This window comes from Ruditapes philippinarum, unplaced genomic scaffold, assembly GCF_026571515.1.
Source record: "Ruditapes philippinarum isolate M1 unplaced genomic scaffold, ASM2657151v2 ctg2887_1_1_1_1, whole genome shotgun sequence".
Lineage (NCBI taxonomy): Eukaryota > Metazoa > Mollusca > Bivalvia > Venerida > Veneridae > Ruditapes > Ruditapes philippinarum.
Window position 1 is genome coordinate 2,375 of NW_026866476.1, and position 27,988 is coordinate 30,362.

The 27,988-nt window shown below is 30.0% G+C and overlaps 1 protein-coding gene across 4 annotated transcripts; it reads right to left on the reverse strand.

The window, feature by feature from the left end:
• LOC132732606 (uncharacterized) lies at window positions 1-27,988 on the reverse strand. 4 transcript variants are annotated; one of them, XM_060719087.1, is made up of 9 exons: window positions 25,981-27,988; window positions 8,675-8,932; window positions 7,831-8,103; window positions 7,241-7,461; window positions 6,074-6,236; window positions 3,963-4,166; window positions 3,487-3,540; window positions 2,969-3,044; window positions 1-2,507 (listed from the first exon to the last, which is right to left on the reverse strand). In XM_060719087.1, the coding sequence occupies exons 1-9, from the start codon at window positions 26,042-26,044 to the stop codon at window positions 1,649-1,651; spliced, it is 2,172 nt and encodes a 723-aa protein (XP_060575070.1). In that variant the 5' UTR covers window positions 26,045-27,988; the 3' UTR covers window positions 1-1,648. The 4 variants fall into 4 exon arrangements, with proteins under 4 accessions (XP_060575070.1, XP_060575069.1, XP_060575068.1 ...); XM_060719086.1 differs by having other exon boundaries at window positions 1-2,519; XM_060719085.1 differs by having other exon boundaries at window positions 3,469-3,540.

Consider the following 27,988-nt stretch of genomic DNA (forward strand, 5'->3'; position numbering starts at 1 on the left):
TTCATGTAACATTTATTTGTATAAACATAAAATCTTTATATGCAACAAATATATCATAAACTCTCATGTATATTTCACAATACACACGACATTTCAATATGTTAACAGTATGTTTTTAGACTAAGGTATTTCCACCATTTCAGTTATATGTTTATTATCATCATTTAAGTTATATGTTTATTATATCATTAAATACACCTGGACATACAAAATGAGAGTAAACGAAAAAATCAATTTATTTTTATCATTTCATTCAAACCATTTGCATTGTTGAGTCAAGGTCAAATATTGCAAATGCACAGCTTTACAAGTGCAGAGAGACCTCAAACTCTCATCGTGTATTGTTCCAGGCACACGTAGACACGTAGAATCACGGATACACAATTAGCAATTTTAATATGGACCACCATCAGTGAAGGTCAAACAATAAAAAGTAAGTCGCTTTCAACTTTTTGTTTTAGATAATGAAGAGAAAACGATCTCATTATCATCATTAAATTTATATTTAAACATAAACATACCTGCTATCTATGTATGATCTGTATTAAAAGACTATATCGACACTGACATTATCAAACAGATAAACAAACAATATAAAATAATGCATGACTATTAATGAATAAAACAAATACGTTTTGGCAATATTGGTACAGTGGAATGAAAATCGTTTTATTATTTACTTACTATACACCTATCTGTGCACATACTTGTATAATGTTTAAAACATGAATTGTAATAAAACAAAATATATATAAATATGTAACCTATCACAGCGTCGCATAAAATACAAATGTTAATACAAAGCTTGGTCTGATATCATAAATTATTGTGAACAATGGAGAATGACCTTGATAAAAAAACATATATCATTACATACATAGTCATTTTAGAATTGTGCTTATATCTAAGTCTCGCTGTTTGATTTTTAATATGTAATTAAAAACTAAGATAGATTGATTGCTAAATATTACTTGTTAAATAGAACAATGTCCTAACTGATATGAGCTTACTTTACTCATAAAAATGTTGTCAATCAGTTTATATTATTCAAACATTTGTTTAGTTAAATAACATGTTTGGGCGTATTTCAAAACAAAATGAACAACCTGTTAAATGTATAAATTTCAAAAGTTGTAAAATATTAAGACAGTTGTTTGTAATTAAATCAACATGTAATATGAAAATATACATGGATTTAAGAATAAAAGACAACGTCAGAAACATTGATTGGATTCGCTCATAAATGAGTTTTTGTTCTGAATATTTTGATTTTAATCATCACTTTAATAGTCATCTCATCTATCAAATCATTGTATTTGCTCATTTAATGAAATTACAATCAACGGAAGCACTACTCTTTTTGTACATGTCCATCAAACTAAAAATGAAGTTCTTCCACAGTTGATTTATTTTATTCTTGTTCAGAATTAAAGTAACAGGCAGACAAATGTTAATCAAAATCAAAAACTTATTTTACCTTATTTCATCAGGTATTTACTTAAAGAAATGTACATTACTTGAAACATTCTTAAGCTATTAAAAACAAAAAATCTTTATTAACATAAGATAATTTATTGTAAACCAAAAGTATTGATATAAACTTTAGGTTTGCGTCTCCTTTTATTCTATGTCTAACGTAAAACGTCTGCTATACGTCTGCTTGCACGGATGAATAGCTGCTTGTTGCCGGAGAGTCTAAAGCTTGAACTCGAGTAGGTGGAGGTGGAGGAGGAGGTATTTTATGTAACAGACAATCATGTTCTGGTATAAGTTGCATTGTAGTAGCAGACATATGATCACGTGAATAATTGTCTTCAGGCACAGCGTGGATATGACGATTTTCACTTTCCTTGCAATTATCGATAACGTTGTGATGATGCGCATCAGGGGAATCTGACTGATATTTGTGATTTCTATGATTTGGAATTTTTTTCACAACGGCGTAGTTGTCTTCATTTATATTCAAATGATGTGATAAATTTTGTAAAGGCATTTCACCTGTTTGCCGACGTTCATCGTCGATTGAAAGTTGCTTTACTAGTTGAGCACTTAAATTATTGGGTACATTCCTATTAGGAACGGCTTCGTAATTCGTTCTATGATGATCATGAATTTGTGAATATACTTCTAAATCTTCTTGCTCATCATCAAGGCTTGAATACGCTGATTCAGCATTTTGTTGTTTTCCGTTACTTCTACGTAACGGTGGGTGTGGTAGGAAAGACGAGACTCCACTACCCGAATCACAAAATATTGTTTCATCGTCAGTATCCGTATTAGGTCTATTGAAGTGAAATATCGTTGTCTCGTACGTAGAAGAGTCTTGTTTTATATCTGAACAAGGGCTTTCATGAGATTTATCACCTTGTCTGTTAGAAGATGACGGCACAACTTCACCATCTTGAGGTAAAAGTTGCATCTCCGTACTCTGCTTGTCATCTAGTGTAGTAGCTGTCTCACTTTTTTTGGCTGTCTCCCGTTTCTTTTCCTTTCCAAGTATTATGTATCTGAAATTTGATCTGAAATATGTAAATTCGAGTGTAAACTTTTTTAAAATATATGTCAGTAGATTTAAACACAAGCAAATCGTATTTTACAACTTTTGATTAAAATCTTAAAATCTTAATATCTGAAAGCGAGTTCTTGATTAATGTCCGTTCGTTTTGGAACATGCATATTAGTGTGTAATAAAACTCATGACCTACCACTGTTTTACAAACAACGTATCTATGCATTTAGATAAACGACATGTAATAAACAATATAGTAGAAACACTAATTTCTACACTGAGTTATGCGTCTATCAGAAAAAAGTAAATTGCTCGACAAATTGTTAAAAGGAAGCTAAATGCTATCATTCTTTTTGCATAGAAAGTTGAAAAATTTAGACACCATAAACAGCAGAAGACAGTAACAAAAATGTCTCATGTATACCTATTTTTTTATTTGATATAAAATAAAAATCATACCGGTAGCAAACAAATGCTAGCGCCATTATGAGGGCAACTATAAGCAAACCAAGGAAGACATTAACTACCACTACTCCTGAAACAGAAAGTGACCATGTAAGTATATAAATAAACCACAATGAAGCATATAACAAAATTATTAGTGTGAAATTTCTTCCAGAAAATATAATCTGAATGTTTATTAACGATTTAATACTAAAGAAATAATGCCTGAATAAGTCCTTGTGAGATAAACATTATGTCCTTTGAAAGTATAAACCAGCTTTGTTGCAAAATATTATTGTAGATTAGATATTTTTTGTTTTCAAACATCTTAATTGAGAAATATTATACATCAGATACACCATTTTTATCATTATACTTTACCACATGATTTTACTTTTCAAACGAAAATTTTTAGTAAAGGCAAAGAAGAAAGACATGTTATGTATGAACATCCAATGAAAATGGAAATGAGGAAATGATAAGATAATGTTCATGGAATGATAAGGTAGGCATACGTAGAAGTGTAACCATACGCCAAGGGTCAAAAGATTCCTTATCTTCATTCTTTACTTCTTTTGTCGGCTCAACTGTAAAAAAATGATAAGCAAGTTATATATGTCATAATAACACTCTAAGAAGTCTCACGTTGCCATCTTGCTCTTTGGGTTGATGTTAAGTATTTTATAATCATAAAACATCAATCTATACACAGTCTATTGTGAAACTCCAGTGTTTACACTTATTTCAAAATTGTGATTTGTAAGAAAATATGAATAGTTATTATCTGAACATTCAACACTGCTACCAGCAATATCTTTAATATGTTCGCTTTTATGTTCTTGTTTTTTGTTATTCCCAACAAATATTTGCTTAATATCGTAGTCTCAATCCATTTTAATATATTTCAAGTATTCATTTGGAATTAAACTGATTAATAAATTCAAAATATGCAATTAATTCAGGCATGTATTTATAATATGAAAATGTGAAAATTAAAATGTTGTTTTACCTTCTGGGTCCCCTACACTACTGTCGTTGATAGGTTGGTCCTCTGGTAACAGCAGACGACCTGTCGTAGGTTTGACATATGCCGTGGCTTTGGTTGTCTGGGGTTGTGGTAATGTATATCGCACTGTAAATATGGCAGAGTTTCGTTTCTCACACGGCGAAGCATACTGTTCATAAGGTTCTATAGATGCAGATGGTTGTTTCACTGAAAAAGATGTCTTACCATACAGGAAATGAAAATATGTTTACGTTTGTGAAAGCAGATATTTTACATTTTGATGGATGAAAATTAAAAATTGTAATGATTCATTAGGAAGTACTGATCGTTGCACTTGCAATTATATTCCATGATCTGGTCCAACCAAACAGTGCCTGTCTCATTTCCTATTATGCGCTTTTATGGTATTTAAGAAATAGGTATGCAGTTTTCATTTAGAATGAAAGGCGAATAAAGGAACGGTACCATTGCTTAATGATGACATATTATATAAATAGACCCATAATATATTTCCTGTACAAAATATTATTTCTTGGGGGCCGTGAGGGATTTTGAACTAATTCATTATCCCTCATGTATAGACTCAATCAAACCGAGTCTGCAATTGTCATGTACTTTTGTTGTTTGTTGTGATTAATGCTTCCTGGGGATCACACTGTTTCCAGATGTTTATACTCTATAACAGCAGGTGCCAGGTGCCTTGTGGCAGCTGTTAAAAGTTGGCCCTACTTCATTTCAGTGTAGTTATATTTTTGGTCCTTCGGGATAATTGATGCCAGCACTATTAAGTGTTGATAATTGAGTATCGCTCTTGAGAATTGAGTACTGCTCAAGCCGGTGCTAGAGGGAGTGAGGGATTTTGCACTCATTCATTATCCCTCATGTACAAACTCAATCAAACCGAGTCTGAATAATTAATGTAATTTTGTTTTGATTATGCTTCCAACGGATACTTTGTTTCCAGACTTTTATTCATGTATGTTCATAAACGAAACATTATATTTGAAAAAAAATCGAGAGAACGACGACCTGATTATTGAAACAACATACTTTTGACATAAATTGTGTTAGCGTATTTCATAAGGTATAGCTTTTTTAGCTAACTGAGACAATGCTACAATGCAGGCCCGTTTAAGATAATAAAAATAAACACAACTTGTTCCCAAACTGTTAAACATTGTAAAACAGCGGTGTTAGGTAAGTACGAAATTAAATCATGTCAGTCCTACATAGTTTTTCTATCATCGTTGACAATCGTTTAATGTTTCGTTAACTTAAAGTTAAGCAAAAATCAGTATTTTTACAACAATGTTAAACGTTTAAAAATCGCAATAAGGTTCAAATTTAACCGGAAGTATGACATAAATACATGTTAACAAAACATTCACTCGCTCAAGAAAATACAATTTGTTTAAATAAATATCAAATAAATATAATTTAACAATGATCAGATACATGTTAAACAGTTATATACTTTGTTTATGCTTTACCATGAAAGGTTGGTTTCGAAATAGTCTGTGAAACTACAACTATTCAAACATTTGCAAAGTGACCTTTATGACCTTAACTTCAACTTTCCATTGTGCCTATACTAAAGCAATAACATGACACCCATTCACCATCTAAGAAATAAAGAACCGATTACATTCTATTCGAAAACACAAGGAGAAATTTCAGACAACTTAATCATTATATCGTTGACACATAAACTCCTAAAGGGCATATGCATCAAAGATATTTCAGACACAATGAATTAGAGGTTAATAAGATCTACTGAAGTGACAGTTACATTAATGTAAACGTCTGTTTTATTTAAAATTGTAGTGTGTATCACTGCCCTTACATTGTATTTCGCTATTCACGTCGGTCAGATCCAGATTGTTTTCTTGAATTTACTATCCTAAAATATCACACTTAAGATGAATTCTAAGGACATTGTTATTACTATAATAAATCGAATTTTGAAATAACAAATTGAGAATGCCATGCGCCTATTCTCTTTTTATAAAATTAAGTATTAATATGAAAGGGATCTACTCAAAAAGAACAGGTATAATACGTATATCAAATCAATTCAAATCTATTTTACTTTAAAAAGAAATAAAGATATTTACCTGAATAAGATACCAAAAATCGGTTTCCTCGGTCTTCTCCCTTAAGAAATTTGTAATGTGTGACATAGACAGTACCACATGACCTGATTACAACATTGACTCGACCTTCATCACAAAACCGATCTATTGTTTGTTGAAGTGTCTCACATAAGGTGTATTGAACCTGTAATCGATCAACACTACAAGTTTATTAAAACAAACATGTAAGCAGCAATACGTTTTGTGCAAAACCGAGCAATTTTATTCAGTGCAACAAAGAAATCAGAATAAATCAGATAGCCAGAAATGTCTACATTCTTTTAGATGTTTCAGTAAAATATATTGTTATCGAATTATCAAAACATATATTGTATAACGTATAGAGTTTACTTACTAAAAAAGCATAATGATAGGTGTACACATATAAAAACAACGGTTCCATACAATTTACTATTTAGCCATGCTCAATTTTCTTAAGTGTCAGTCACACAAACAATTTAAAATTAACATTTTATTTCCAATTGAGCATAGCAATCAAATTTTCAAGCATTCTCTCAGACGTCAGTGTTCTAATCAATTTCTCTAGGATTTCAAAACTGATCCATTTGTGTTTCATTTAATATGAAAACCTTGATGTTTCTTGGAAACAAGAACGAATCGATGGATTATATGCTTTTTTAATAATTACAAATTGTCGGGTCAAATCAGACGTTTTTGTGTTTTTAATTCTTGGATAGTTCTTAACGGGTTTTGTCGTTTAATTTACTTATGTTAATACATTATTAAAGTTTCGAATGAAGATGATTGCTTTCAAGCGTATGAAGAAATATCGTCTGAAATGATTTCATAAAATCTATCAACAGTACAATTATATTGGTTTCATAATCTTATAGTCGATTTCCGGAAGAGTTGTTACATAGAATATCTCAGTCATTTAGCACACATGAATATTGTATGTTATCAAAATAAAATGTAAACTGCGGAAATAAATACAAATACAATAAGTACATAAAACTGATAGCTTGTATAACTATACATGTATATAAATACCTATATTAGAAATATACTTCGTCCTAAAATATACAATTACTTCATGAAAACATGGTCATAAAGAAGAACAACATAATTTAATTGTGATAATTTACACACGTAGTCACATAAATATTCTGTTACAAATGATATGAATACCTGCAAAAATTGAGAATCGCATAGGTGTTGACCTTCCACAGAGTACGCCTCATGTACAGTAACTTCAATTTCTTCTGGAGTAGTTTTGTCACGGTATATAACCCAGTAGCATCCGTCCTTATTACCTATAGGGTTGTTAGGATAGCCACTATTCTGTAGAATACCAAACCTTGGTTTCTGGTCAATAAAATGTCCTGAACACGTTGACGTAACGACACTTTCTGAGAGAGAAGTATGTGTTTAATTTATAATAGAAACATTTTACCTATTTGTAAATAAAAAAAAACATATTTAAATAGGCAAAATAAAAATAAGTAATTTCACGCTACTTAATAATGCTCTGACTGACTTAAAATAAACCGCATATGTTTTGTCAGCCTTAAAATCAAAGTGTTTGTAACAACGTTATCAAATTCGTATCGGTTTTATTTTTAAAACCAAATGCTTTTAGATAAAAGGAAATATATTTCCGTGTTGAACAAGAACAATTTTAAACACTGATTACATTTCTGAAATGGATTGATAATAGCTCAGCATAACCATCAACATAAAGATACAAACGCACGGAAAGAAATAACAATTTTACTCACTATCAACACATATAAAGTCCATGAATAAGTTTTGTTGACGAAACAGACTGTCGTTACAAATGCTTTGTGGTATTCCTGCCCTTATAATTGAAAGTTGACACTGACGTTGGCCCTCACATGTCCTATAAATTTGCACGAATACCTCTTTTGGACAGTTTTGTGACATGCTGAAACATTTCGTGTCTATGAGATGGAACACATAACCACGGCGACACTTTATATTTGGGTTGTCAGCGCTGCAGATGTTTGTACGACAGACAGGTTTAGCGCTAGCTGAATATAAATTGTAAGCATGTTATTGTTTTGATATTCATAGAGAAAATAAACAGTTGTCATTCGTCATATGATACATGATATGAGCCGCGTCACGACAAAACCAACATAGTGTGTTTGCGACCAGCATGAATCCAGACCAGCCTGCGCATCCGCGCTGTCTGATCAGGATCCATGCTGTTCGCTATCAATTTCTCTACTTGTAATAGGGTTTGTAAGCGAACAGAATGAATTCTGATCAGACTGCGAGGATGCGCAGTCTGGTCTGGATCCATGCTGGTCGCAAACGCATTACGTTGGTTTTGTCGTGACGCGGCTCATATGTACTTGCTCTTTTACATTAGTTAGGTCTGTCCATGGAATGCAATCTAGTCGATTTATTTGATACACAATTGTTTATTATTCAGTAAATTAAAGCTTTATATAAGAAAGATACCAATCTACGTTCTTATGAAAGAATAATGCATACATTAAACTATGTTTTTAGAATCGGTATGACATTGTAAAACACCATCTCATACAGGTTACGGTAACTTTTTTTTCTATCCAAATATCGATATAAATATCTTACCTGGAATACACTTAAAGGACGTGTACACTTGTTTATTCGGGTAATCTTGGCAGTAATAGAAAAGTTGTTTTCTGAGATCAACAAAGGAACACGAGTTAAGACCATTGCAAAGGTTGGCCACTACATCTCTCTCAAGGCTTGAAAAGTTATGCGGCATAAGTCTAACATCTACAATCTGAATAACCTCCCCATCTTCACAGAAAAGAGCCTTACGACCAGTTTCATCACAGGTATCAATGTGATAAGTAGTTGTCGAACCTGGCAAAGACAGGAACATTTAAATAGAAGATCTAACGATAAAATATGATAAACAAGATTAACAAGGAATTGCAGCGTTCAACCTACATTTATTTTTAGTAAACAAGAAAATGCAAAGTACATCAAAAACGACTAGAATTCTCTTTGTTTGAACTAACTAATCAATATGTCATACATCCGTTTGTTTCTCTATTATCATTTTAGTCACATATGTTAATGTGGTGTTTAATTGTTGGCTCTTTTATATGAAATTTGAATTCCGTTATATGTATATTTCCCTGCCCGGTTGTCGCATTTTGCAATTGTTTAACTAGCTAAATAGCAATAATATAATTTAATAATGTTACCATATTATCTTTATACTGTTTTATAGTAAAAATTTGAAACAAAACAAGTATATTTGCTTCAATACTTTATACTTACACTTTGTGAAAATTGTAATTGTATCAATTAATCAATATTCTGCCTTGTAAGCAGTTAAACATATTGTATAAATTCAAAATAGTGACGCTTTTACATCAATACGCATTTGAAATGCACTTGTTTAAATACTTTCTTCTTTATAAAATATCGCTTTTAATGCATTGTTATATATTCTACGGCAATCTTTAATAAGGAACAAGACATCATTCATCTTTTTAAAAATATATTGCATTAGTTCGAAGTTCGTTTTTTGCTAGAAGAAGAAAAGTTAATATTAACCGGTCTGAAACAAAGATGATAAAGATGTGCATTTTAGGAAGACTTCATTTTTGAAGTGCAACAATTTCACCAAAGTGGTAGCGATGTTAATAAGCATGCTATTTATTTTGTCAGCAGTGGTGTTTTCTTTAATTTCTTATTAGCACGAAAGTTATCTTTAAAATTATATTTGGAAATACATTACTAATATATAAATAATAATTAAAATCATAATTATTAAAGTAGCCCGATAGAAAATATGTAAATATAGTATTGAATCGGACAGATAGAGCCTGCTAATTGGCGGCATTGATAAATTCAAGAAGTAGTCCATGATTTTTTGCACCGGCTCAAAATGAACATTTAACATGAAATTGGCGTTTCCTTTAAAAATGAAATAATGCGACTTGAAGTGTTTGTGTGTGTGTTTTTGTCAACATTGCTTCGTCTGTCATGATCAGCTAACCTTTTAAAAAGAAACATCGGAACAAATTGACGGTCATGAACGGTATGACAAGACAACACGTTTAACACAAAACTCTTACGAAATAGGAAAATTAATACGGTTTACAAATTAATTTAAACTAATTAATTACCCTGCACAATAAATTATTAATTTATTCATGTAATAGAAAAATAGAAATAAAAAAATCAATTGTAAGGTTTCATATTAACATTTAATGGCTCTCTAACTGCAACCATCAATTATAGCAAAGATCATATCATTGTAAATTATTTTATACCATTTTTGGTCCACATGATATAACAAGTATTTTCTTCATTCATTATATATCATAGGAAAATACTTTAAAATCGAAACGTGTGACGCTTAATAGTTATTATTCGTTTCAATGTCATTTATCTTTGCTGTATTACATACTCTAAAGTAATAACCCAGTGAGACGAAAAATAAATCGAGATATAAGACTTTCTTTTCATATAAACAAACAATTATTTTAGACGTTGTGAGAGATACTAGCACATGTTTGTCATGCTTATCATTTTTGTTTCCGGAAACAAGCCAGAATATTGAGAAGCATTAAACAGAACAGTTATTGCTGTATTCAAATGAAAGTATTATAACGCTTATATATCTGAGTATATCATTCATCTGCAGCTGCACACAGATGAAGAAATTCTCGTAATCTAGATATTTTTTATGATTCCAGACAGTATTGTTGCATGCAAATGTGATTCTAGTCATAAAAACTCGCATAAATGTAAATTGAATACAAAACATAGACAGATAATGAAATAGAAGATTTTAAGAGTTTCAGAAACTACGAAGTTTCAATTGCTTTCTATCAATTTGCACGAAGATAAGTATTGTTATGTGTAATTTAGAAAAATGCGTCAGAAAAAATGTTTATCTTACTTACTTTCAAACATCTTAAAATATACTCATTTCCTAGACTACATGTAGTATTGTTCATTTTATCAATAATGATTGAAATCGCATCATTTCACCAACATTCTGAAGACAATTTAAAAGGAATATTTTGAGAGCTAGGTCAAAAAAGTTAAAAGCTTAAAAGATAGAATTATATCCATTTAAAGAATTTACAAAGGTAATGAACACAAAATGAAGCATTTGGTGTAGCAAAATGAAACACTTGATAATACATTCAATCAAATTATATAAAAATATTGTTGTAACTCGTTATATTTCATATCACATTGTTTAACTGAATGAAACAATTTTTATTTATTTTTTTATGTAGTTTATTTATTTTTATTATTTTTTCTTTTTCTTTTTTTCTTTCTTTTTTTTTTTTTTGGGGGGGAGGGGTCAATAATCTTTGGCCACGTTACATATAAAGCATTGGATTAACATTAATGACTAAAATATCATTTTAACCAAATTCGAAACCAAACTGTTTCGAAAACATGTTTCAAAATAAGTTGATCATTGATTTAATAACGGCATGTTATACAATTAAAATGTTTTTGTCCTTGCTGAAAAGACAATAATTATAATCACCACTCGTCATTAGCATAGGTATAGGAGTATAACATCAAATTATTACAAATTATGTATCAAAGTCCTATTGAAATTTTTGATCAACACTTTATTTAAAAAAAAAAAACAGTGTGTTATTCCGATTCTCCTTTAATTCGTAATGTATTTATTACATATGTTTTCCTGTTTTAGCCGATACATTGTTCGCGACGCTTAAACAATAAAACCGTATTATTTTGAATTTAATAACAACTGCAAAGCGCTGAATTCATATGACGGACATGAGGTAAATTTCATGCATTTATGACTTCCCTTACAAAATGGATATAACAATATATTTTTAAATATTAAGGGAAATCAAAAATAATTGCCTAGCTGTTTAATTACATTATGTACAAGCAACTTTGTCTTACAGTGATCATACTTCATAGATTTATTCGAAAAGTTGTTTACTAAATACGTTTATTAGTAGTGTAGTATTTGAATCTAAGGGTGTTCCGAGCGAAAGCTGTTTATTGTGTGATGACTGACAATTTTGTTCATGTGACAAGAACAGAATATGTGTATATAATATTTGATTCTAATCCAAGGCTCAACTCAACTATTGATCATCTTCTTTCTTGGAAATAGATATGTCACAGCAATTTATGGCATAGCTATAACAAAAGATAAACACACGCCAATAGTATTAATCTTTAAAAGTTCAACGAACGTATGTTCAAAGATGCATTTATTATTTATCCAATCACGAACTTTAATTTTAATGTGTATCTTATAATAATCATGTGAACTGATCTTGCTGGCGTTTTAGATACATAATTGTGCGGATCATTGGTGTAGATATTTTTTCATTACATCGACAAAAAGTGAACTGGTAAATTTCTGCAATCGACTTGATACGGGGAATTTAGTAGATTCTAGAGAAAAACTTGATGAATGTGTTGTTTATCTAGTGTCTACATAGCAACATTGTAATAAGTATGTGGAAGAAATGAGAGCCAAATAGACTGAAGTTGACTGCAATTAGGCGAGATTGTTGTGCCAGTTATGCCAAACATTTTATAACATTCGTTTATTGTATTTGTCTATCATATCTTTATTCATCAATATAATTCCATGCAAACTGCATAGCAAAACAGTAAATAAGCCCAATGACCGATTTGAGTCTAATTTAAGTCTTACTTTTACAATTTAAGAAATGTACCATTGAAATACACATTCCATACGTAACTTGAAATGAAGGTCTAAGAAACTGAAATAAGTAATAAACTATAACCTTATTTTATAATATAATTATAAACAATTTTAAAGAATACATAAACAGCCATGTTGAGTATGATGTCTTACTTCTGTTTATGACAAAAAAAAACTTTGTTATTAACGTTGCATATATTGTTGACCTTATTCTTATTTATGTTAATGCTTGGTTTTATTTCAATTGATGTCGAGTCTCAACCATTAATCAATCTTAACCAGTCATAACATTTCTGTTTCGTTAGCCGACTTTGTGAAATGTGACATTATCAGAAGCTACTTCACTTATATTGCTTTGAACCCATGCTTATAAATTATCCGACCTAACCGAGTTATAATTGGAATGTATTCAATCTATAAAGTAAAATACTCATGTTAAAATAAAACATTCCGAAGCGGCTCCCATGTTATGTCGTCGTTTTTTGTGAGTAAAAATGTTTACAAGGAAAAAAACAAAGACAACTTACAAAACGGTAACTACTTATTAACCTTATTAACGATAACTGAATAAAATTATATAGAACTAAACTAGAATCTAGTCTATGAAATTATTATTTGTCTTAGTTTTAGAAGAATTATTGTAGTCTTTTTTCAAATGTATCGTTACACATTTACCTTGGTAGATTAATCAGTTTAGTAAACACTAATTTTAAAGCCGTAATTTGATAATGCTTTTTATTAAGATAGTACTACACTTAAATTGAATTATTTACATTTGCCTGCTATACTCGTATATTTTTCTAAGATCAGAAGTCATTTTAATAAAATCGATATAGCAATTACAAACGGTCTCCTGCTTTGTTTGCTGATTAACATATACTTATGCTAGATAAATCCTATCACAGACGCGTAAATTTGACGTGTTTAGCAGACTAGATAATACGAGGCTCTCATGCAACATAACCCGTCGCTTTTCAGGAGATGAAAGACATCCGTTTGTGAAAATGATTGCATATTAAACGATCGGCTTTTTCTGTATTCGAAATGCGTTTAATATGATGACAAAATAGCTTACTGGATTTAATTACATTTTACGTCGTATATAAGTATGTAAAATAACAAATTTCTTTATGCAACATGATTTATGATATACTATGATTGGTTATATGTGTCATATAACGGATACTTTTATATTCATTTTTTAAGGGCTCAATTTAAAATGTTAGCTTAAAATATAATTTTGGAAAATTATCATTGGCAAATAAAACACTTTCGATGACAACATGCAGTGTTCTATTCACCAGATATGAAATCGATGTGTTCAGTGTTAAAACAAGCCAGCATGATACTATCATAGTGATCTAATACAAAATAGCTTTCAGGAACATTTCTAGAATTTTTGAAAAATAACTTGTTTTTTTATAATACAAAAAGCTGTGTCAATGTTTTGGTTTTTTGCATGCGCATTTGCTTTCCTTGATCAGCTAACAAATATCATATGATCCGCTTAATAGATTTGGCGTTTATCGCTATCTCTTTCTTCCTCTTGATGGAGTCACTGGTAACTGGTATTGTACAGATCATTTTAGTTGGATATATAAACACATAAAAGAAAAACAACAAAGCTAAAAATAACTTAACACTACTTCAACAAAGACTACTCAAAGGACAATTTAACCCAAATGCAGAATTATAAATATTGCTGGCATATGTATCCGTTACCTGACATCTTTCTTAGAACTATTTTATGTTTTTCATTTGAGCTGATAAATTAATTAATTGCAATGTTTATTTTTGAAAAATATTTTGTTTCTTAGTTACACTACATTGTAAAGTTTAACATATTTCTTTAATACTTCTTTTTGACAGCACAACATTTGAGGTTCCATTGTCCTATTATTATAAATAAAGGTACTTTTTTTTTATTATGTAACTTGATAAACGAGTGTCGCTTGTTATGTAACAACGATTCAAAGTATCGAAGAGGAGTATAAAATGTCAGATGGAAATTATGACAACATAATGTTATGACAGTATAGAGAACGGCAGATGTTATCAATTGATTAATGTATAAACCCGTGTCATATTGTTGTTAATTCAGATGTTACTTCTGGCAGTATACAGGTTAGTTTGTAGTTTTTATTTACCCGAGTTGCAATGAAGTAATTAATGGAAACACCACTGGATTAATTATTACCCGGATCAATGAAATAAATCAATCTCAAGTAGCATATTACATTATAGAAACGTTCGGTTTCATCATATATACTCAAACCAAAGCATTCAAAACAAACCATGATTCAATTTTAAACTATTAGGTAGAAATTTAAAGAAAACCTTTAAGTTCTAACAAAAGCCAACATTTTTAAAGTGATTAAATCAGATAACTTTAAAGTATCATAATTCAAGTAACTATAACATCTTTATCAGAACTTCCTATCAATTCTTAAATATTTTTTGTAATGAATTGTTGCAGCACCTTTGTGAATTTAATGACTTTCTACACGCTTCATGGTATGGAAACGAACATTACTGTCAGCAAAAGAAACCATTTACATCTAAAATGATAACCAAATAACTGATATATTGGTGGACAAAGCAATCAATTTTAAGACAAAATTGATGTTCAACAAACGATTATTTCATTTTTTTGACAATGTTCATCAGCAGACAAACAGTATAGTAATTATGTCATATACTTTGATATGACAATTTCAGTTAAGTAAATTTCATATAAATAAACACTTGACTTGAAAACCATACCCCGCCTTTTATGCAATTGCATAGCCTAAACATGTCAAACTAAAGGTTCTATGATAACCGCCCTGTAAACAAACACCTTTGCGGGTATTTCTTATTTCCATTCGAATAGGCATGTTTAAATGATGGATTATGTTTAGGCCAGTGATATGGGGCGTACATAGTGGACTGTTTTCACAAATACAATCAAAAAACAGGCTTAATCAAAGCGAATCTGTAACATTTTCGATTTTGCCGCATCTATAAAACATGCAGTGATTATTTAAAATAAAAAGTGTAGTTAAAATAATCGTAAATCGTTCACTATCACGTTAATATAAAATAACCATGTTTCCTCGATATTGCATAAATTTAATTCATATTTCATGATTCACGCTTAAGACAACGAGCTCTGTATAAAACCGCTTAATAATAGAAATTTACGGACCATTCATTATTTTAGCACCCACATGCTGTTTATGTGATGAGAACAAAAAAGGTAACAGGTAATCCATTTTATGTAATGCAGTTTATTTTGTTTAAAATGTGTTGTTACTTAAATGAACATTTATATATTATTATTATTATTATTGTTATTTTATAAGATATTTAAAAGAAACCATGTAATTTGTAGATGATACTCTATGTATACATATATTATCATATAACAAAATCATACAATAAAGTGGCATTATGCTCATTTTTTTTAAAAGTCAATTGAGTTTAATGGACAATATATTTTAAAAGACTGGTTGTTGTAACGGTGATTGACTAACAGTTGATATTAAAAAATATTTGGAATCAATCTGTCTAAAACATACGACTGTCCCACTCATTTTATAAATTGAAGGTTACATGTACCTTTCGGTAGATATTTAGATAATTGGATTATATGTGTTATTTATCATTCATACGAAGAAGCTTATTAAATCGAACTGAATTAAGGCATAATGTAAAATTATTTGGACGTGTGCATGTACACTCGCCATTTATCTTTGGACGAGCATGATGCCACTTTAAATTAATTCAATTTTTAAATTATATAAAATACTATTAAATTCATTTTCTTTTTCGGAAAACTAGTGAGATATTTCTCGCTAAATTGTAACAATTAAAAAAATAATTGGGATAAAATAAAGAATGCAACAGTTAATCTTTTTTTAAAAAAAAATTAAAGGAACAAACCAACAAAGGGGATTTTTTTCTCTACAAATTAAGATGTCAGTTTACAAACGACCCACTTTGCACTGATTGGAATACATGCTGACAATTAATTTCTTAGTGTCCTATATGGCTCACTATTTGAAAATGTTCTCACAATTCAGTATGAAATAGTTTTTATTTAAAAGTCAAGAGGCTAAACAAGATGTTTGCTGGAAAACCATTAATATTCATAAATAACTAAAGTATGAAATACAACAGATTCTTCCAATGTTCTTTTTTCCCATTACAGTGAAATCCTATGAGATTTAGTTATATTAAAATTATCATAAAAAGAAACATTTCTTATCCGCATTTGCATTTCAGACCAAACTCGTTTCTCATATATCCAAGACGTTACGTGACATACGAAGGCATGTAAAACTGGTGAATTCGGAATAACACATATAGTTTAATTGAAAAATGCAATCGAATTGAATTTGTAACGTTGCCTAGTATCTTGAAGAAAGTTGTATCTCATTACTGTGGAGACTGAGGTTAGAGACATATAATCTAACAAGTGAAGATGACGCTATCGAAACATGTAAGTTACATTAGCAACCCGCCATATCATATTATTTCCTGTCATATGTAGAAAAGCATTGAATCTGCACTAGTTAAAGCTACATACATAGCATCACCATATTGCTTCCAGTAGCCAATTGTATAAATAATTTGTTCGCACGGTTACGACATCAAAAACAGTTACTGAGTTGTAACAACAGTTAAATTTAACCAAGGTAAAGAAGCTTGGATACTGTACGGTAACCAAATCAGCATGGCAGACATTTACGTGTTAGACATAGACAACCCCGACAATCCTAACGAGTTGACAGACAGCTGACTGATTTTATAAGCACAAGTATTTCACGGCAACTCTCCTTGAGAAAAATGTACGACGTTTTAAACATTTAAAGGAAGTAAAAATTATCACAATTCAAGAAATAATTTAGTATACATGTAATATGCAATTAATGACTGACTTGCAGTATTGATAATCATAGTTCTACACCGTGACTAAAGCCGTAAGGCCTCTTTTTGCATTTCATTTTCTGGACATTTTTCTAATATTTTTCGTAAATTTAAAGTGCCTGCCGTTTGTAAAGCGAAAATTACTTTCTTTGTCAATCACAATATTTTACTGTTATATACATTTCTTTAAAAAATCAATGAAAATAAGCATAAATCCGGATGCCTGCTGCTTCAAATATAAAGTCCCGAAAATCTTGCTGAAAACGAAAAAGTCACCAAAAGTGTAAATGCCTCATTTTAAGCTAGTTTTACCATTTATATTTTGATTAACAGAGGACCGTATTGGAAATGATTTTCTTTGTAGCATGTGTATAGAACTTGTCTTAGATAATAATAATTTATTGGATAGTAATGGATTGTTAGGAAATGAAATTGATTAATTTTAGAAATGCATTTTCAGAACATGAATTGGACATGCATTACTTTGACAGCTAATTCAGTTTAAGAAATTTTGACATTGATGAAGTAAATAGCTTTGAACAAACATTTATTTATTGATGGAAATTTGCAATTTGTTTGTCTGTCAAACGATGAATTATCCCGACCCAAAGGGAAACATTCGATTAAAGTTGTCGCCAACAGAAATATTGATAATTGGCATTTTCTTTTTATGCACAAAATTTTCTGAATCATTTGTCACCTATATACGAGTACTTAAGTGCATTTAAAAGTACATTTAACAACGGTAGGGAATCACGTGACTGTTATGGTAACGTGTACTGACAAAATGGCGGCCTACACACCTCGCTTTACATGCGTTTTTCAGGTAAGTCTTTATTATATCCCTTTTACTTACATACGAAACATGTAACAGCTTACGCGGCATAAAGAATTGCTGTCGCATATACCTTATTTTCCACCCCTGTGCTTATACCATGTGCTTATAGCTTTTACAAACAAGGAATTTTCAATGTTGAGAATTATTTTTCGGGTAACATTCACGCAAAATTTGTATTTTTTTAGAAATGAATATACTACGATGAGTTAGCAAAGAGAAAAGGTTCATATAATTTCTTAATATTAGGTAAATTAATTATAGTAGCATGTAAACTGGAATTATATAAATAGAAAACAAATATTGTTTTGAGACATTGAGTTGCATACGAATAAGATACATGCAGTGCCGAATAGCCTAGTATTTGTGGAACCCTATTTCAGGGATCTCTAGTTGTACGTCTGTCAGGACTTGATAGTGCGTCATCGTGCATCTGCAAAATTCTTACAATCGGATTGGTTTGTTTTTTTGTCGCTTCGAAGATATTTTTTGTCTTCTAAGAAATCGTCAGAATACCAAAAAAATCAATGTAGCGATTCAAAGTTTTTTATCCGAATATTTTTCTATTTATTTTGTAATTTGTTCATTTTATTCCAAAATATTTGCAAATTAGCATATTTTTACATTTTAAATATTAACCGTTAAATCTTAGCAAAACACGATTAATTTTAGTAACATAAAAAATGAAAATAAAATCAGGATCACTTGATCCTGATCATGAACCTTTCTTTGTAAACACGGGGCCAGGACTTAACTAAGCAACTTTATATATTTTAAAAATTTATTCAAGTACTAATGTCAATCTTTCGTGCGGTACTTTTTCTTTTTTATATTCTAACAATTTCTTCGAATAAAAACACATATTTTCGACTCGACGGGATGTTTACATCCGATTGGGAGCTTTATGCAGGTGCTCGATGGCGTAGTATTCACTCATTGAGATACAATACATATTGATTGATTTATTCTTGCGTAAACATTACACAGGCAGGTGTACATCAAGGGGAAATACAACATGCATTAACGGATAAAATCACGCGAGCTGAGCCGTTTATTATAATGGTTGACCTCGGGCGCCATGCATAAATAGCTTGATTCCATTATAATTTGCTTCATGATCACAAAAGAAAGGCCTATCAGCATATTTTAGAACGTATTTAATCGAAACTTTGAAAGAGGGATCCTCCGAAAGCAGAGAAAACAACAAACAAAAATATAAAGAAACGGCAGGCTCTGTTTGATCGAGGCATTCCCTCAGATAGACACACATACAGACAAACAGACATATACGAGCAACATATTGTTGTTATTAGGATTTGGATATACCACAACAGGTTGTAATTATGGGATATTGATAACTTATAAAATATTTAACACATTATCATCTTTAACATATTGATTAAGTAGCAGTAAGTACAATTTCCCTTGCGAAAATACATCAATATTTGTATTTTGTGTTTTTATTCCGATTTTACAAATGTTTTGTCATATCGTTTTTCCTAGAGACAAATATGTAAACCTTATCTTCATATATGTCTGTAAAAAGTGAACAAAACAAAACTTATTTTAAAGAGAGGCAGTGAAAAGTGAAACAAGAACCTTAGCTCTCTTTCTTGTTACAAACAGAAAACTGTTGTTAATCCTATACATGAACAGTTCTAGATTCAATCAACCCCGAAGCACCAGATGACATTAAGGCATCATTATACTACTAAAATTTCAATTTTCAATTTACATTTCGGAAATGTTGTAGATATCATTTTGAAACAAAGCAGATTATTAACATAAATAATTGCAGACAAATGGTAAAAATGTAGACAGTCATAGCTGATTATTTATCAATGACAAAATATATCCATTGGGATATCCGGAGTGTTTGTATTAACATTTATTTTTTGTATATGTTTTTCATACAGAATAAATTGTATCCATTCACGCACGTCTGACACCTTCTTGATATATGTACTAATATTATACAGTGTAGTAAACAAGTCACAACATTCTTCATTATCACAACGTTTATTGATGTGTGAGATGTTCAAATCCAAATTAAATTCAGAATGACCATAAGAGCAATTGAAAGAATTAATAACCATATCTTTGAAGACATGCCTGTTCTAAAAAGTCATTATCATTTGAGTCCATTATTTGTTTAGTTAATTATTCGTTCTGGTGTATTTTGAGCAAAGGAATAAGAACAGAACAGAACAGAAAACTTATTCAGTCTTATGCATATACAGCACATCGACATCAACCTATATATAAATACATTTGTGACAACAATGACATAGTTAAAACACATAATTATATACAAGTTACATAATCAAAGAGAGTGTTTCAAAAGTTAAGGGATTTAACTCATATCGCAATAACGAAATCTCACATGTTGATTAATTGATATATTGTTGGATAAAGACATGCTGATCAAAAGAACAGAAGTTTTCAGCAGTCTGCATTTGACTGGTTGTTCCTATCACAAATATCTGTCATTTATTTCGGTAGGAAAAGTGTAAAATCGTAATTTTGTCGGTGAGTAAAATTGGGTACTATTAGAATGCAAATCTAGTGCACGAGTAAAATTATTTTGTGATATCTTATATTTTGTATGAGAAAATTCGACATGAATAGATTTTATGGCTTTGAACAAGCATTCATATATAGATGCATATTCTCACTGTTTATGTAAGCATGCAATATCACGCTTTTTTAAAGAAAAATCTTTGATAACATTGACTCTAAGCAAATATTTTCTACTTTAATTTGCAATTGCAATCTTCAATTATTTGACTGATTCACGGATAGAATGTAACGAATGTAACACGAAATATACGACCTTATAGAAATATCAGCAAGCAAAAAGTTTAGCTTATCATGGGCATATGAGGGGAATATCATTTATGTCTACAAATATGTTTATTAAAGTACGTAACTTATATTACAGGCCAAGAACACAGTTATTTGAAATACATTTGTATTATACAATAATTCGATGTGTAGTATTTATCATTATTATATTGATGTTGCGAATGTTATTCAAGTTGTGTTGGCACTTTTTGTTATAACACAATTAAACGATGTTGATTATTAAACATACTGTTGGTCTACATAATATCAAAATATACGCCGTTTTCTTTCTTTTTTGTTTCAATTAAAACAACTTTGAAACATCCAGAAAATCTACGATCAGCTTTGATCTCGTGGTTTGGCGATATTTTGTTATTGTCAAAGCAAATTGCTTTGTTATTTGTCAAAGCAAATTGCTTTCAAGACATTTTTAATTCCACAAGTACTGAATTTTGCTTAATATTTATTGCTTTAAAGAAACTACAAAAGTAATATTGAAAATAAGTGATTATCATCAGATAATCAAAGTTGATTGGATTTAGACTGGTCTCGGTTATTTACTGTTAACTTTAGATTTTGTTAAAGGTCACTCGATGATATACACTAGCCAATTTTATTTCGGTCTTCTGTAGGAGTTTGAACATTGCTATTTTAATATAGCTATGTAATTTGACGTAAAAAAATATTAATTGCACATTTACGAGTAATTAGTTTTGTTTTTGGGAAGATGTATGTTCATTTGATGAATCAAGTATTTATCAAAATAATTGCCTACCGACTGCAGAGCTGTTTGTGTAAGAATTTGAGTTTACTTACCGAAATACGACAAGTTCGTTTAGAAACACATACATCTTAAAGTGTTCCATTTTTCAAGATAAATAACCCTACAAGTTATTATGTTGTCATCGTTATGCAAGCTTTGCTAATATTTTTATATGGCTTTGCATGGAAAACTAAGAACTAACATAATATGCAAGTTTACCAGTTTTACTTCGGTCGAGTATCTTTTTTTAAAGATACTTCTTGTTGGTAACTTCTCCCCATACATGACAATAAAATATCAAAGTATTTTATCATCGTTTTTTATAATTCCCCTCACAAAATTATTCAGAGATAAAGTTGGCATAATTTCCGTTACAACGAGGCACAGTTATGCCAAAGTGTCAAAAAGGTAATCAAGGATGCCAGATGGAAAACCTGATGTTGTGTTGTAACATTTTTGGTTTATAGCAGGTGTTATCACTCAATTATTATCGGCAGTATGTTAATATACCAGATACCGTGCTGTTTAATCACTTATTGTTTCGATAAAACAATCTATTTTTGTCATATCCTTTTGACATTGTATAAATATTTTAATACTTTTGGTGATAATAAAGACAATATACACGTGTTTTTTGTAATCTTAATTAATATCGTAATAATAACAACATGTATAGGATAGTGTAAAGCAAGATCTTTGATATGGTTTCATAAAATTGATATCTCACAAAATTTAGTTTAAATTTGACGAGAAACAATGAAATAAAATGGATATGGATTGGGAATCTTTCAATTTGTTTTTGAGAAGATCCTCCTAAAATGGTTAATTACAGAGCAGTTTTTTTTTAAAATAAGATAAAACAGCCATTTTAAATAGACCGTTAAATATTCGTTATAACAATTTTATACGTTCACTTTAGTTTACATTTTTCTGAAGAATTTAAAAGTTCAAATCATTCAAAAGTCTAGCAGAAGGCATATCAACTTAACAGCTTCCTTCTTGACATATTCGTTATTATCAACTCCTATTACAAATATTTTTAATTGATACGAAATGAACATGAGAAGTATTTATATCATAACAGTCAGTGCTAGAATAAAAGTGAACAGTGATATTATTGAATGTATCAACTGTTACGGATGATACATACATATTCTGATCAAACTATGTGATACTTAATGTGATCAATACAGTACAAAAAGCATTGTACAAATTCTAAAAATAAATGTCAAACATAATGATGCAGTATTTTCTCCATTTAGAACTCTTGTCACATTTTACATTTATACATACAAAGAGAATGAATTATCAGGAACAAAAGTAGGAACGCCATTGTTTTCAAAATTATTACATTCCATCCCACATATCTAGTCAGGTAGTACGCCTTAATGTTAGATAAATTAAATCGATACTTTATGTTTCTAACAACAAACAGTTCAAACAATTTTATATTAAACCATATACTTATACTTGCACCATGCACGCTTAATTTGTCATTCTTTTAAATACGTCTGATTATACAATTGAATACATGTTGCTATTATTCATCCAGCATTTAAGAAATAGACGGTTTCAAAAAATAAACAAGAAAGTAGCGAAAAATACACACACCTGAATATATTTTATTTTACTTATTCAGATGAAACAAAGAATCAATTTCTTAAAGTATAGAGCTTATCTAAACATGTCGATCGCGACATCCTATACATAAGTATAGCTATTATCAAAGTATTTATCTGGAAAACTAGGAAGAGACACGAATGTGTTCGACAGACTGTTAAACACAGGGTATTCATGTAGTTAAACCCATCACTTAATTAAATTGAACTGTTCATTCATTTGTGAAAGACATAGAGTGATCTTTAAAAAGACATAGAGTGATCTTTAACCAAACATTTTCATAACACAATCTGTATTAAAATAATTTTCTTTAACGTCTAAGTCAAATTTTTCAATAAGAAATGAATGCATATATTTTAATGATTACATATAATATGTACAAATATTTGCAGTACATATGCTACATATTCTTTGATGTTTGAAAATCGTTTTATACGCATAATTATATACATACATGTATATATAATATCTCTTAAGTATGGTATACAACCTCAATTATAACATACAGGATCTTTAAGTTCAAGCTGATACACTATGTTATGTGATGTCTTAAAGGTCTTAATTATGATAACTCTTTTGTTTCATATTAGTAAATTAATTAATTGATCAATAAAAATAAGTAATTGAAAATTAGTAAGTAGATACAAAATCAAGTAAATAAATAATGTCCATATCTATTCGGATATAACGGCTTATCAGTAAAGCTTATCTGGTTAAAATAAAATGCCTGTCATTTTATATAGGACAAATAGAGATCAAAACCAACACAAATTTAGATATCAATACATGTTAGCTTCGTCAGTTGGTACATAAAGGAAAATGTTATTGTTATTATTGGTGTATACATTTTATATAAAAGAGGATGTTGGTCGAATTTTAAATGTGAATGTACTAAAAATATAAAGAATCATTTTGATTTTTCTTTTACATTTAGAGTTTCCATAAAAATACATCGAAACTGCTTATTATAACCCAATTATCATTAAAAGGAAGTCAATTAATATCATTTTTAATTGTGAAGATTTTATAGTCGAGCTATTTAATAAATGTATCATTATCGTTTATCATCATTTATTTACACAGGTATGTCATAAATTTGGCGTATTCCTGTTAACAATAAAGAGCTGTTTTACTGAAGTGTCTAAAGGTAATAAAAGATGCCAGATTGAAAAACGGATTCCATGTTGTTTTATGACGTTTTTTGCTTACAGCAGGTGTTATCACTATAATTAAGAACAATGTGTTGCATTGTTGTTGTTGTTAGTGTTTATACACATTGAAGATTCGTCAAATTAGTTTATTTAACAATTCGGAAGGAATAACTGTCTAAATATTGTTTTAAATTTTTTAATTTATTTAATTTATATAGAGTAAACACGGATAGGTAAATCGATGTGTGAATTGCATATGAATAGATTATTACAGATTCATTTTCATAATTTTCGTTGTTTTTATTATATTTATTATTGCTATTATTGGTGTATAATATAATTATTTAATTCTGAGACTTTTTCATTTTGCTGTCTTGTTCTCTTTTTTAGAAATGTTTCGTTCTCGTGCTGTTTTGAAAAATGATTAATATCTTATACACAATAAACCATGTTAAGTGTTATCAAATGTAATTCATTTGATAAGATCTGACGATACATAGATGTTAAGTGTTATTTCAAGTTAATTCAGATACCGTTAATTTAATGGAATGATACAACGATTCCTCGTTAGTGGATTTGAGGAAAACAACTCAATTAAACAGAAATCGTTTACAGAACTACGATGTTTTTTGAACATTCTTGAAAATGAAAAATTGTATTAAATAAGTTTTTTGTTGAGACTTTGTTAAAAAAAAATCTTTTACTAATGCATAATATTACTCACAGGTTTAATCGAAATAAATCTATGGTAATGTTACTTGAGGCTGTAATAATTTCTGTCATTTTTTCCTGTTTATGAATTGATTTTTTTAAAGCTTTAGAAAACACGATCGATATCAGGTCGAACTTTCTGTGCCATAAAAATATATCAAGTTTATCTCTCATTACGCAACCGAGTGTCCTTACCGCCCATTTAATGTCAAACACATATGTGATTCGATCCATAAAAGTATTGAATTTAAAATAGGAAAAAATGAGATAAAACAAAACTATAGAAATAACATAATTATGTGGTAAGAATACTGTCTCAGATTTTGCGTAGGATATGGAACTATTTTAAGTTCTAAAGAATAAAGTTGTCTTACTTACCTGCTACAATAATTCGTATTAATTCCAATGTTAATAATCCAAACAATGCGATAAAGTGATGCATTATTCACTTTTATGACGTTAGATTTTATTCCTTCACTGCACACAAAACGCGCGAAGCCGACTTTGTAAAATCCAGATTTAATCAGGAAATATGTTCCGATTCACTGCATGCTTTAATTCCGTTTTATTTTTATCTCTGGCTTAATTTTAAATTCATCTTCCTTGGGGGAAATGGTGTGTTAAATTCTGCTCGGTCAGGGTGATTTATTATTTTTACACATGAAACGCTTCGGTAAAGAAATATTTCTGTACCAGGTTCGTCCAGGACTCCAATAAGAACATCTGTCACAATGAATTTAGATCCACGGATAACATACATTTAACGTGTTCAATACAATAAAACGTGCGTCAATTCTAAAAAATAACACACACTTCTGCGGAATCAAACATTTTATAGCATTGGAAAAATTTATTATATGTTACGAATGCGAATAAAATATCTAAAACAACCCATGTTTTGTTGGTATTTTAATTCCAATAAACACAAAACATTATATGGTTCTTTACGATCCTCTAAAAGCTTGTTAATGTTATTTCCTTATCCTTAACTAGGAAGAAATAAGCACACACATCCTGATGGAACTACAAATAACCTCCCTTGAACAGCAATATCCGCGAGAATCAGTAGCAGTCTATCGCTAGGTTTGTAAATTATTATATTCTCAGACTTTCTCAGATATCATTAGCAAGTAATAACCGACTACTGTTCCGTTTCCATCATTAATGACAAGTTTTATCTTCCTTTTTGCATTTAGTTCATCGCTAATTCAAGTAAACTCATGAAAAGAGATACATAATCTTATAAAGCCAGAGGTGGCTAATAGAACTGTTTACACTGCCTTGCAATACTGCAGTTCTGATTATTAAAACTAAATTATAAATTCATTCTGACATTTTTATCTTGTACAAGATGAAGCATTTTTAAAAATGCATTTAAGACATAATTGATACGTTCCAAAATAAAATACACCAAAATAAACTCTTTTTATCTCATAATAAATCAGGCACGTCCGTCCATTAGAAAAATGAGGATGACAGAGATCCACGTAAATTGTATTTTAATATTTGAACCTCGTAAGGTCCCTGCATCATTTAGGCATAGACCGTAAACTTCATTTGATGTAATCCAGACGATTATTGAATCTTACTTCACAGACTCGTATAGGTTTCAATTTATCTTGTCTAGTTTCATTACCATGAGAGTTATTCCAGCGAGTGCATTTAAACATTATCCTTTCAAATCGACATTGATATAAAAATATCAATCTTGTACCAATTAATTCAACATGTTTCCGCTACACCGGCAATTCTCAGTAAACCAGATGTATTTCCCGAGCACTTAATGTCAGATACGAGTTTCCCTGTACTCCATTACACAAAAACTACATCAAAACGAATAAAAGCATTGGCGAAGATAGCATCACATCAATAAATCCAAATTTCATTTCAAAGTAAGTGATTAATATATTTTCCATAAGTATTATATCTGATAAGATGGGGAATTGCGATATATCTTGAACAGAAAACTGCATCGAACTTGATATTTTCGTTAGATCATTCTATTTTTTACCATATATTTAATCTCAAGACACATTCATCAAAGTATTTTCCTCTGTCAAACCGCTTGATATATTGGTAAACGAATAAAAATATACCTTCCTTTTACTTGAATAACCATCACTGCGACATTCCGAAATATATTAAAATTATAAAATCCGTCAAACCAGACGTCGCATTGTTGTCTGCGGCTCTTCAAGAAATTCTGATATACACAAAATATAAAGAAATATCGGTAACATCCTCTCTAAGAAATTACAGAATATTAGCAGAACATCACTAGTAGATTGTTACGCTACGACCGCTAACTAAGACAATTCGATTGACTCTACTCTCTAGTATGATAGTTTTCGAGTTAAGCTGGAGGTTTTTAGTATTCTAAGCCATT

Excerpts from the sequence above, each read along its gene's own strand:
- LOC132732606 (XM_060719084.1), bottom strand. The coding sequence starts at position 26,044 with ATGCATCACTTTATCGCATTGTTTGGATTATTAACATTGGAATTAATA. Across the intron at positions 8,104-8,674 it reads GTCCTTTAAGTGTATTCCAG|CTAGCGCTAAACCTGTCTGT; the intron begins GTAAGATATTTA and ends ATTTATATTCAG. Across the intron at positions 3,541-3,962 it reads TAGTGTAGGGGACCCAGAAG|TTGAGCCGACAAAAGAAGTA; the intron begins GTAAAACAACAT and ends ATTTTTTTACAG.